At 44.7% G+C, this 11,005-nt stretch overlaps 1 protein-coding gene across 2 annotated transcripts in view; it reads left to right on the top strand.

Annotated features, from left to right (window-relative positions):
• The first annotated feature begins 641 nt into the window (after window positions 1-641).
• trim62.1 (tripartite motif containing 62, tandem duplicate 1) overlaps window positions 642-11,005 on the top strand; it is a 30,634-nt gene continuing 20,270 nt past the window's right edge. For both annotated transcript variants that reach the window (XM_068712268.1, XM_068712267.1), the window contains exons 1-2: window positions 642-668; window positions 1,860-2,381. In XM_068712268.1, the coding sequence (XP_068568369.1) occupies window positions 1,974-2,381 (408 nt within the window). In that variant the 5' untranslated portion in view covers window positions 642-668; window positions 1,860-1,973. The remainder of the gene's footprint in view (window positions 669-1,859; window positions 2,382-11,005) is intronic.

The raw sequence follows: 11,005 nt of genomic DNA, 5'->3' as shown, positions 1-11,005 counted from the left end.
CGTCTTAATATAAAGTATACGATTTTGGGACTCACAATAGCTGGGCAAAGATTAAAAGATTTTACAACACATATTAACCTGATTCTCTCACAGCTCTCATGAAGGAGCCTCCACCTGTACTGGGAAGAATAAGGTGTTTTCTCCTGACACCTGCTGGTTGAAGGTTGACACTGCAGCCTGTGGAAGCCGGCTCATAAACGCGTTTCAGTGAACAGTGACAGTACATTTTTATAGCAACTTCTACACACTTATTTTATTTGTTTAAAAGCCAAACAGCTTCTTATACAAATCCAGTAACAGTTCGTGTATTTTAGCGTGTTTATTTGTTGTAATCAAGGTAGCTAAGCAGCGATGATAAGCAGGAGGTGAGGAAGTCTGAGCCACTCCATTAATAGAGGGAGTTCAACTTTATATTGTCATTTATTAAGCGTCATATCCCCTAATTAAATCACTCATGATCCTAAATTTAACAGACATCTAATACTATTCCCTATTGACTTTCCCTCTTGTACGGTATTTGTCGATGAACAGCTGTAATCTAGTAAATATTATGTTTGATAACACCCCCATCGATCAATACAGTTGGTTGCGTCTGTTGCCGCTGTGAGCTGCTCTCCTTCCTGAAAGACACTCGCATTGAAGCCGCGGATGTCGCTGGAAAGAAGTCGGTGAGTGAGTCTTTTTAATTCATTCCTATTCATTTCTTTGCTTATGTATTGACAAATGCAGATACCTTCACCCCTCACCTGTTCACCCCCTTCTTAATATGTAGCTTATTGAATTAGTTTGGTCCCGTTTCGTGTCTCTGTCCCCTCTCATCCTCCCGCTGTGGTGTCGTGGTCCTGGTCGGGTATGTTTACAAATCCAGCTTGCAAGCAAATGTAGAGCAAGCCAATTAAAATTGTCTGTATGCAAAGTTACAACACAAGTGTTGTCTCGACAGTTGTAGATGGTAAGAAGTTAAAAAAAAAAAAAAAGCTCAGTCCGGGCTGTTGAATATCTCCTAACAGTGGGAATTTAATAGGAAGCTTGTTAACAACGGGGTGGGAGGAAGACAGCAGCGGAAATAAAACCGCTGCAGGTGTTTCCCTGTTTCCTTGTTTCCTTGTTGGTTGGTGCAGACAGTTTTCTATGGAGATCAAACAATCCTCCACAATGAGAGGTGAAAAGGATGTAGCCAGGTGGAGAAGTATTTAGATAAAAGTATCAACATATTCAGGTGTTTCCTCAGGTAAGGAGGGAGCTAACACACATCTGAGAAAGCTAAATAGAATTCCATTACAATTTAGTTGTTTTTGTTAAGAAAGTAAGAGGTTTAAAAGATCAACCTGGTACTTCTGATATTAGCTTGTGCACTTGACACTTATTAAAAGTGCTTCCAAATAGGGCTACAACTCTTTTGATTATCTATTAATCTGCTGATTGTTTTCTCAATCCATGAATCGTTTTGGTCTGGAAAATGTCAGAAAGTGGTAAAATCTAATTTTCCCAGAGCCCAAGGGACATCTTCCGTTTAGTTGTTTTGTTCGTCCAACAGTCCAAAACTGTCCGAAAGATGTTGAATTACAAAAAAAAGCTGTGCAAACGAGCAAATGTTAAGATTTGAGAAGGTGTAGCCTGTGAATTTGTTGGTATTTTTGCTTAAAAAGTGACAGACAGCTATCACAGCCCACTGAAATCCCTTAGAGAGACATTCAATGTTTCCCTGGCTCTCATTGAAGTGTGTTCCGTTAATGTTTAACCGAGAGAATCTGCCCTGTTAATCATTTGTTTGTTGTAAAATACATTAGCCCCTGCACCAGGTGCATCATTTGAGATTAATGGCACCTTTATTGTTTTTGTGTGCCATATTTCAACAGACAGAATAAAGGTTTCTGAAGATCTTGGCAGTGAACGCCTGAAGATTAAACCAAAGTACACTCGGACCCCGGAGCATTGCCCCTGTAGATGCCGCTCGGTCTCCGTCTTTGCAAATGGCTTGCTGCTTGAAGGACGAGCTCCTCTGTTCCATCTGCCTCAGCATCTACCAGGACCCCGTCAGCTTTGGCTGCGAGCACTACTTCTGCAGGAAGTGCATCACCGAGCACTGGAGCAGGCAGGAGCTTCACGGAGTGCGGGACTGTCCCGAGTGCCGGAGGACCTTCACCGATCCCCTGCTCTCGCCCAGTCTCAAGTTGTCCAACATTGTGGAGCGCTACTCGGCCTTCCCGCTGGACGCCATCCTCAACGCTCAGCGGAGCTCCTACCCCTGCAAGGACCACGAGAAGGTCAAGCTCTTCTGCCTCACCGACAAAAGTCTGGTGTGCTTCTTCTGCGACGAGCCGGCGCTGCACGAGCAGCACCAAGTGACGACTATCGACGAGGCCTACGAGGAGATACAGGTCAGTGTCGGCGGTCGCGCTCTTGACGGCTCATTAGCGAGGATGAGGCTGACATTTTCTTAGAACCCATCGGCACTCTGCGCCACATTCAGGCAGTTGCACTCATTCGCCCCGTGGGAGCTGCCCAGACAGTTCATCCTCAATCCTCTGCTGCCACAGAGCAGCTTCGCTGAAGCCGCTTGGGGATTTTGTGCTTTGCCCAGGAGTACTTTGAATCCAATAGGTGCTCAGGAGTGAAACGTATCTCATTTGCTTTTCCCTCGCTGATGCCCACATTACCTGGCACATCTGTGAGTTCAGTTGGGTTTCATTCCCTCTCTGAAATAAAGTGAATAAATGTAAAACCTTGCCTGCAACGATTTTTTAAATTACACGTTTAAATTAATTTCACACGTTGAACAACAACAAATGCAACACTGACGATATGGATGCACTGCACTTGATAGTATTAGTGTCATATTGTTCTCAATGCGTACATTGGAAGTATTGCGGTATGTCTCGGTGAATGGATTTTGACATGCGAGTGCCCAGGCAGACGTGTAAAACTGATCCCATGAAGTTCAGATCAATAATATTTCTCTTGACAGTGACTTTGTAGACATGAGCTCCCTCGTGACGCTTACGTTAACGTGTCACATGTCTTGACACTGAGTCATATTTTCCACATTAACAGGAGCAGCTCGGTGTTTGCGTTCCTCTCTGTGTTTGGATAATTCCATTCCCACAGAGCCAAAATCCAATAACTGTGAAACAAAGCTCCTAATCCTGTTCCTTCTCTGCTCCAGTATGCAAAGCAACACATTCCGTCTCATTTAAGGTCTCCCTCGTTCCTCAAGTCCGCTGTTACCGATGTAGATGTTGAGATTTGGTTTCCGGTCTTCTTGGCAGACAGCAAGGTGAACTTCATGATAAGAAACGGACCAGAGTGTTGATTGTTGACACTCTGCGATGCAGTCTTGAAGGGATTACACTCTCCTGTTGCAGCAACACGTTTGGATGTCACACTAACATAATCTGTGCTTTAGTTTCACACTTGTGATGATTCATAACATTGAGTTTAATGCTACGCGATCGTCTTCGCCACACATTTTTTTTAAAAATGCCACAGACGTTGTAACTTTGAGTGTTACTTTAAAAGTCCTCCCTTGCTGCAGAGACTGTATCAATGAGATTGACTATTCATTACCCTCACCAGCTACACCCTCCTGAAAGTGTATCTTTGACACCGGCGAGCTCAATTTGCTCTCACTGCTGTGAATCCGTGAGCAGGATCACGTGGAGACTGCGGCTGAACCATAAACTCAATCTGATGCAGAGTAGTGAGACAGAATTGATGGACGAGTTTGTCATTTATTGAGAGATTTCTAAGGTCTGGTGTCGGCCGGATTGACAGCCGTTGGGAAAAAAAAACAACAAAGCCAATCAGGGTTTTGTAAACCGGATGAAGAATTAGGAGCTCGTCTTTCTTTGCCAGAGCCGGAGAAATGTCCGGAAAAATGGCAACGTGAAGAGTAGTTGTACTCGTGTTACTGCAGCTTTTACGTTGACTGAAGTTTAAGTTGCGGGACAGATACTGTTCCTGGTTATTAGTCATCTAAACTGCTGATTACACTGGATTTACTTCCTTAACAGCAACAGTAGCGGTGTCTTTTTACACTATGAACACGAGACCCATCACACACACCCTTACTTCCTCTGAAAACGTCGTGACATGTACTGCTTTTGTGTATTTGTATATTATCGCATAATGTTTCTAATCATTTACACTTCTTCTTCGGCTATCTGATCTTATTTTTCTGTGATTTTTTTTTTGATGTCATATTTCTTTACTTTGCTGTTCTGACACCTGCATCTAAAGAAATTGCACAATTAATAAAGTCCGAATCTGTTCAGGCGTAATAAAGAAAAACTCGCAAACGATAATCGGCACATAACTGAGTGAAACAAAATGTCTTAATTACGAGGATTAATATCAATTGCTTTTAAATATTACCGTATTTTTCGGACTATAAGGCGCACCGGATTATAAGGCGCACTGTGAATTAACGTGTCTATGTTCACACATAAACCGCACCAGATTATAAGGCGCATTAAGCAAAACAACACAGTCCGGTAAATCAAACTTTATTCAACTCAGTTGTAACAACAAATACCGGTACAGAAAAATACACTCACTTATCGATTCATTCCTCTTCCACAAATCCATCGAATTCTTCATCTTCAGTGTCTGAGTGAAACAGCTGTGCGATTTCGGCATCAAGAATGCCCGAATCCCTCTCGTCATTTTCCGAGTCAGTCTTGTTGCCGTTATCGGTACTTGGCTGTTCAGTGATGATTCCAGCTTTCGTGAAAGCTCGGACGACAGTTGCGACCGATGGTTACTTGTTGTGCTTATTGATCGATTTTGACTTTTAGTTTAGACATTACATTCCTGTTACGGGGCCGATCAGGTAGTGACACGGCGTACCGTAATGCTCCGAATAGCCATTGAGCGGAGCGGCTTCGTTGCTTACCAAAGTCGTACTTATATATTTCGACAGATTTTTGAGCGCATTGTACCACATAAAATCGATCAATAAGCACAACAAGTAACCATACATAAGGCGCGCTGGATTATAAGGCGCACTGTCAATTTTTTTAGAAAATGTAAGGATTTTAAGTGCGCCTTATAGTCCGAAAAATACGGTAGTTTTCAGGATTGTTTTATCGATTGAGGGGAGAATTAAAACAAAAGACAATTCTCTCAGTAGAATACATGTAAACTTCGTGAGGCTGTTAGTGGGTAGTATAGAGCTGCAGCCGTGCCCTCCTGTGTTCTGCATTGAATAGAATTACCAGCGCTGTGAACATCAATGCTCTCCTCCTTAATTTCCAATCAGGCTCTGCTCTGGAAGCCTGAGAAAGGTCAAAACCGTGTAATCTTGGAGCAGAAGTAATTAGGCCCAGCACAAGATGTTTCTCTTTTCTTGGACACCAGCTTGTCCCTCTGCTTGGAGCTCTTTTCAAGGCAGCGTTCTGGCATTTTGTATTCTGGCAGGAGCTTTGGAGGCTTCCCAGATCGACAATACTGAAAGAGAGTACGAGCACACAGAGGCCCCGTCGGAAACAACCCCGTCCCACGACGGGCTTGGCACGCTCTCCTTTTTTAGATCTACAAGTGGGGTGTTTTGTTAAGCAACGTCTCATCACTTCACCAGGCGAACATCACAACAAGGCAGCAGACGGTGTAATTAAGGAGCCCATATAATTATTTCTTATATTTGTCAACTTCCAAGTTTACTTTATCGTTTTTATTTTTCCCTCCCAGAGCCGACGGGAGCTGTGTGTCGGATGGAAACGAATGTGTGAGAGCTGCGCCTTTTAGCATGAGGCTCGACAATGCTGAGCTAAAGTGCCAAAACAACATGGCGAGGATGTGTTAAAGTGCAGCAGCAATCAGCTCCAGTGTTTTGACTATCTGCCAGCATGGTGACCTCCTTTTTAAAATGGATCTTAGAGTTTTTTTTGTTGGGTGGGAAAGTCTGTAGATGACGGGGGGGGGGGGGGGGTGAAGGTTTTGGTAGGGCGAGAGCCAAAGCTTGTTTTTGTTCAACACTTTGGCTCATTGGATTCGGGATTGGCGAAAGTTGTCTCTAATTCTATGACGCTTACTCCTCCGCCTCTGTTAGCGTGATATAACTCAGCATTTGTGTGGCTCTGCAGAGCTGTGACTCGCTCACAAAGAGGAGGACGAGAACTTGTGCGGTCTGCTTTAAATTTGCCAGATACTCTGTAAAGAGTCATGATTTTGTTCTGTGGGAAAGCCCACGAAAAAACCCCCCCCTGATGTCTGAGTAATAATTGTTCACTGTTGCTGTCCATTTCCCCGGCAGTGTTTGCTTTTAAGTTACGTCATCCTACTCTCCACATCGTCCGCTAGAGGAGCAGGATGACACGGACATGCCCTCCATCGCCTTGTCGTTAGTAACCCATCTCTCTACAGATATCAGAACACTGATCATTAGTGTGTTTCACAATCCAAAAGCTACTAGGATGACAAAATCACATTTTAAACATCCATGAGCTAAGCCCTTGGATGGGCCACGTGATGAAACACTGAAACATTAAAACGTAGTCTGTCGTGATCCAGAACTGCAGAGTGTCGGCCAAACTGTTCCGATTTCTTTTTTGGTTCTAAATGTCATCGCTGTCAATACCTCATCTCATGTGTGTTTATCATTCATGGCTTGTGTTTTACATAAGCTTTAAACTCACTGTCACAACACATTTGAGCACCAAAAGCCTTTTTAGATGTGATTTACTCAAACGGACCAGATTCCCAAAAAAAAGGTTTAGATTCACACACTCCTGTTACGTCATGGCACCACTGCTGTCGACTCTGTGTTCACAGTGTGTTTCGGCTGGCCGGTGTCCACTGACGAGGCCGGGCCTGTAATCTTCTTAGCCTGGCGTGTCACTCCGCTGACCTCCGACCCCTGAGTCTTGTTGCTGAGTTGAGAGCTTTACCTCCTGCTGATTTTGCATCCTTTTTTTCCTCCTGTAAACGCTCCTGCGGGCCAAATCTGTACCGCACAAACACATCCAGCACCCGACCGTTGCAGGTTGACACACACACACACACACACACACACACACACACACACACACACACACACACACACACACACACACACATTTGGCACACAGTCACCCAACGCATAACTGCTTGCTTGCTCAATATTTCTTAACAGATAGACATTAAGGGGGGGGTTGGACGAGGATTTTGTCTGCCGCTTGACATTCGCGTCAGGGAGCGTAGCTTTCACAGGGAACTAATGCATTCTGATGAGGGGTTTTATTCCAGCAGTCATATTGGACCGCCGTTAAACACCATTTAAACATGATGTTCAAGAGCAGAAAGCACTCTAAATGCAAAATCTCAATTAAAAATAAAAAGGAAATCTTCTTGAACTAAAAAAAAAATTAAACTGAGCCACAATCAGCCCTCTCAATCTCCAGATTCTTAATACACTCCAAGCAGTCTCATCATTTTAATCCTCTGTTATTTTGTTGTGAGGTTATTTTAGCCCGTCAGTCTTACTTTGAACTTATTGAATGAGGTTGGAACCAGACTTCTTATCTCCAGAGCCACATCTTTTACCCAGTACAGCGCTCTATGTTCTGGGAGATAATGCCTTTTTTTTCTTCTTTTAGGCAACATGGTTAATGGTGATGAGATTACATCCCTCCCTCAGTCGCGCTACACTTGGAGCGCTGGCGCCATCTTAAATAGAGGTTGGCTGGACGCTGTAACCTTGATTGAAGCTGGACGAAGCCGCGCACTTATTATCGCACCCGCTGTGACCTAAAGTTGGCAGTCAACTGCTGCGGAGGACAAAGTGGAAGCCGCAGCAGCCTCCGTGGCTTAATTGCGATGATGGAGGCTGTCAGCGGGGCCGTGTGCGACCGCAGGACAGCAGAGCTAGACGGACCCATCCAGCTGTCTGCTCTGCCCTCGGGACGCGTTTCCGCTCTACTTGACAGCGATGTAAGACCAGATAAGAAGGGAAGTAAGACTGCAACCCCTGGTTATCCATGCATATTTGGGGTGGGGGGTGGGGGTGGGGTGGGGGCTTAACTTTGTTCCACAGAGTATAGATTTTATAGCTGCTGTGCAGTAATGCTGGTCTCAGTTCGCCTCAAGCCCACGCAGCTGAAGAATTAAATGATTAGTGGTGTTGAGTCGCCCACACAGACCTGTCACTCAAAGTGTCCAGATGCACCTGTGTGCCGTCCTCCATTAACGCCGTCCTTACACCTATTTCTTCCCTCCTTTGTCAGACAACAAACAGAGGGGGTTAATCATGAAACCGTATTGTGTGTTTGTTTTTTTTCTCGCCTGCCTCGCTGTATTGCAGGGGTTGGTGTTTTGGAAAAAGGGAAGGAATGAGCATCCTTTTGAAGTGTTCCTCTGGTGGTTTTAAAAACATGGCTGTCTTTCACTCTCCGACTGTCAGAGCCCAGCCGAGAGCTCTCTCTCTCTCTCTCTCTCTCTCTCTCTCTCTCTCTCTCTCTCTCTCTCTCTCTCTCTCTCTCTCTCTCTCTCTCTCTCTCTCTCTCTCTCTCTCTCTCTCTCTCTCTCTCTCTCTCTCTCTCTCTGAGCCTGCCATCACCACGCATGGCCGTGCTGCTGCAGTAATGAGTCAGGCAATTTCAAGGGCACCCACGGCTGCCATCTCCCCTGTGGCTCGCCTCAGACTGCTCTCCTTTTCTCTCTAGCAGCTCCATCTCGCTTTCTCTTTTTGTTTCCCTCTCTCCTGTGTGCCGTCTCCTCTCTCGGTAATCTTCTTGTTTCCGAGGTATGTGCTTTATTAAAAGCCAATGATCTCGTTTGGTCACCGATTCTTTTTGGGGAAGCTATTTCCCAGTCACCGCCACCCTGCTAGTTTTCTCCCCCACCCACCCAACTAAACGAATTTGTCCAGCTTGGCGGTCAGTCAGGGTGGTGTGGCAGAGAGAGAGGCTGCGTCCATGCGGAAATGGAGCCATGGGGGGGAAAAGACAGAACAGTCATGTTCCATCAGAGCGCTGGCATATTATCCTCGTCCAGAGAGAGGCAGTGGCTTGTTTTGCACTTACTACTGATTCCACTGATGATGCTTGAGGCAGAACAGAGCGGATCTGCATGTTTACTTCAGCCCATGCTGTTGTGTGATCAGCAGATAAACCGCTGCATTGGTTCACTCTGGCTTTAGTTAAGTGAGTCGGATGTCGATACATCTGTTGTGCATTACAAATGTTTATGTCGGCTTTCTGCACAGAGGAGTCGGTTTTTGCAGTTTGATGTGTTTCCCTGCAAGTAGTTTTGATGGGGGGCAGGAAACGTGCAAGGGAAAGATGTTTTACAGCAGTGTACTGTAAAGAGAATACAGCCGGGGCTTTTTCAAATAGTAATTTAAGGCTAAGATGATCGTAAAAAGCTTAACAGGTGTTTCTCAAAAGCATATAAACTAATGATACTAATGAGTCAGTCTACACCTGCCTGTAGATGGCTAACGGCGTCTTAAGAAGCTCTTAAGGCTTTTACGTTTTAAGTAAAATGAGTTACATTACAGTCATTTAGCAGACTTACAATAAGTGTATTCAACAAAGGTATTCAAGAGAACTACTAGTCACCAGAAGTCATAAGTGCATCTCCTTTTTTAAACGAGCATCTAAGAGCATGAAGCAGAGCAAAAGTACAGTGCAGAAACAAACTAATACCAATACAATAAGTGGAAGGCTCAGGGTAGTACTTCTTGATGTATATGACAGTAATACTCAACACACAAAAAATAGATTTAATTTGCGCCAGTTTTTGTTGCCATTTTTATCTTTTCCATCCAATACATTTATCTTTGCCCGCAATACCACTTTCCAGAATGTTTTTTTTTTTTTTTTTAGTCTCCATATCTTCTCTTTTATTTATGTATCTATTCTGTTGCCACACACACACACACACACACACACACACACATACTGTAGGTGTAATGCAAATTCAACACACTATAAAATGATGAACTATGGAAAGAGTAAAAGACACCATATAGCCCAGATATTCCCAAAAGGCATTCGTTTTAGAAGTTCACTTGTACAACCTCAACAATAAAACGCCTGAAGAGGTGTGTGTGTGTGTGTGTGTGTGTGTGTGTGTGTGTGTGTGTGTGTGTGTGTGTGTGTGTGTGTGTGTTCTGCAGAAGTGTCTTACGTTTCTGTTGAAATACACAAGCACCCGCATGTGATTCTTTCTATGATTCATTATGAATCAATGCATTGTACCTGTTGCATGACATCATTAGTGGCACGCGTCTGCCAGTTGAACCTGTCGGTCACAGGGGTGCTGAGCGTGCCGTAACTGGTCTGGCAGGCCCGGAGAGGAAGGATCCACGGTGGAGAGACTTAATGGTCATCTTAGTGGATGAAAGGGGAAGTGCTGTCCTTAAAGTTTTGCAGCTTAAAGTGAGGCTTAATGCGGAGCTCGGGCCTCCCTGAAGTGAGGCAGATCAGCAGGGAGAGCCGCCTGCACACCAGTGACACCGCTATAAAGCTTTCATTAAATGAAAAAGACCAGAGAAAGACGTCACTCTTTCTCTCTTAGAGGTAGAATAGTGGTGAGTATGAAATGAGAGTCTGAGGAAGATTGCTTTTGTACCGAGACAATTTCAGATTTTAGTAAATGTTAAAAATCCGCACGAGTGGTCGCATTATTAAGGATTCTCTGCTTCTATAGTGTCGTCCCTGTCAGTTTGATATCCGGGTGGATGTGAACCGCTGCACCCGGCCGTCGCAGCCATGAGGCTATGAGCCCTGCGTTGCTTGATTAGCTGGGGAATTAAGACGGATTACAGCCATTGTTCTCAGGGGTTTTGGGCAGGGCCGGACCGGGGCTGTAATCTCCTGTAATTCCCTGCGTTCGTGATTTGCCGCAGATGATTTAATTAGAGCTGCTGCCGATAGGAGCCCTCCTTTTTACAGCTCCCAATCAGCCAGACTCAGGTCTGACCCGCTCCCTGAGATAACAGGTCACTGGAAGGGGGGGCCTGAAGATGTTTACCTGTTAAATACCTCTTTTGTCTAAATGAGAGGGACTGCAGATGATTGATAGG

This window comes from Cebidichthys violaceus, unplaced genomic scaffold (assembly GCF_023349555.1).
Source record: "Cebidichthys violaceus isolate CVI_PGR_0920_01 unplaced genomic scaffold, fCebVio1.0.p SCAF_17, whole genome shotgun sequence".
Lineage (NCBI taxonomy): Eukaryota > Metazoa > Chordata > Actinopteri > Perciformes > Stichaeidae > Cebidichthys > Cebidichthys violaceus.
Note: the sequence above shows the minus strand (reverse complement) of the source record. Positions and strands in the feature narration are given on the sequence as shown.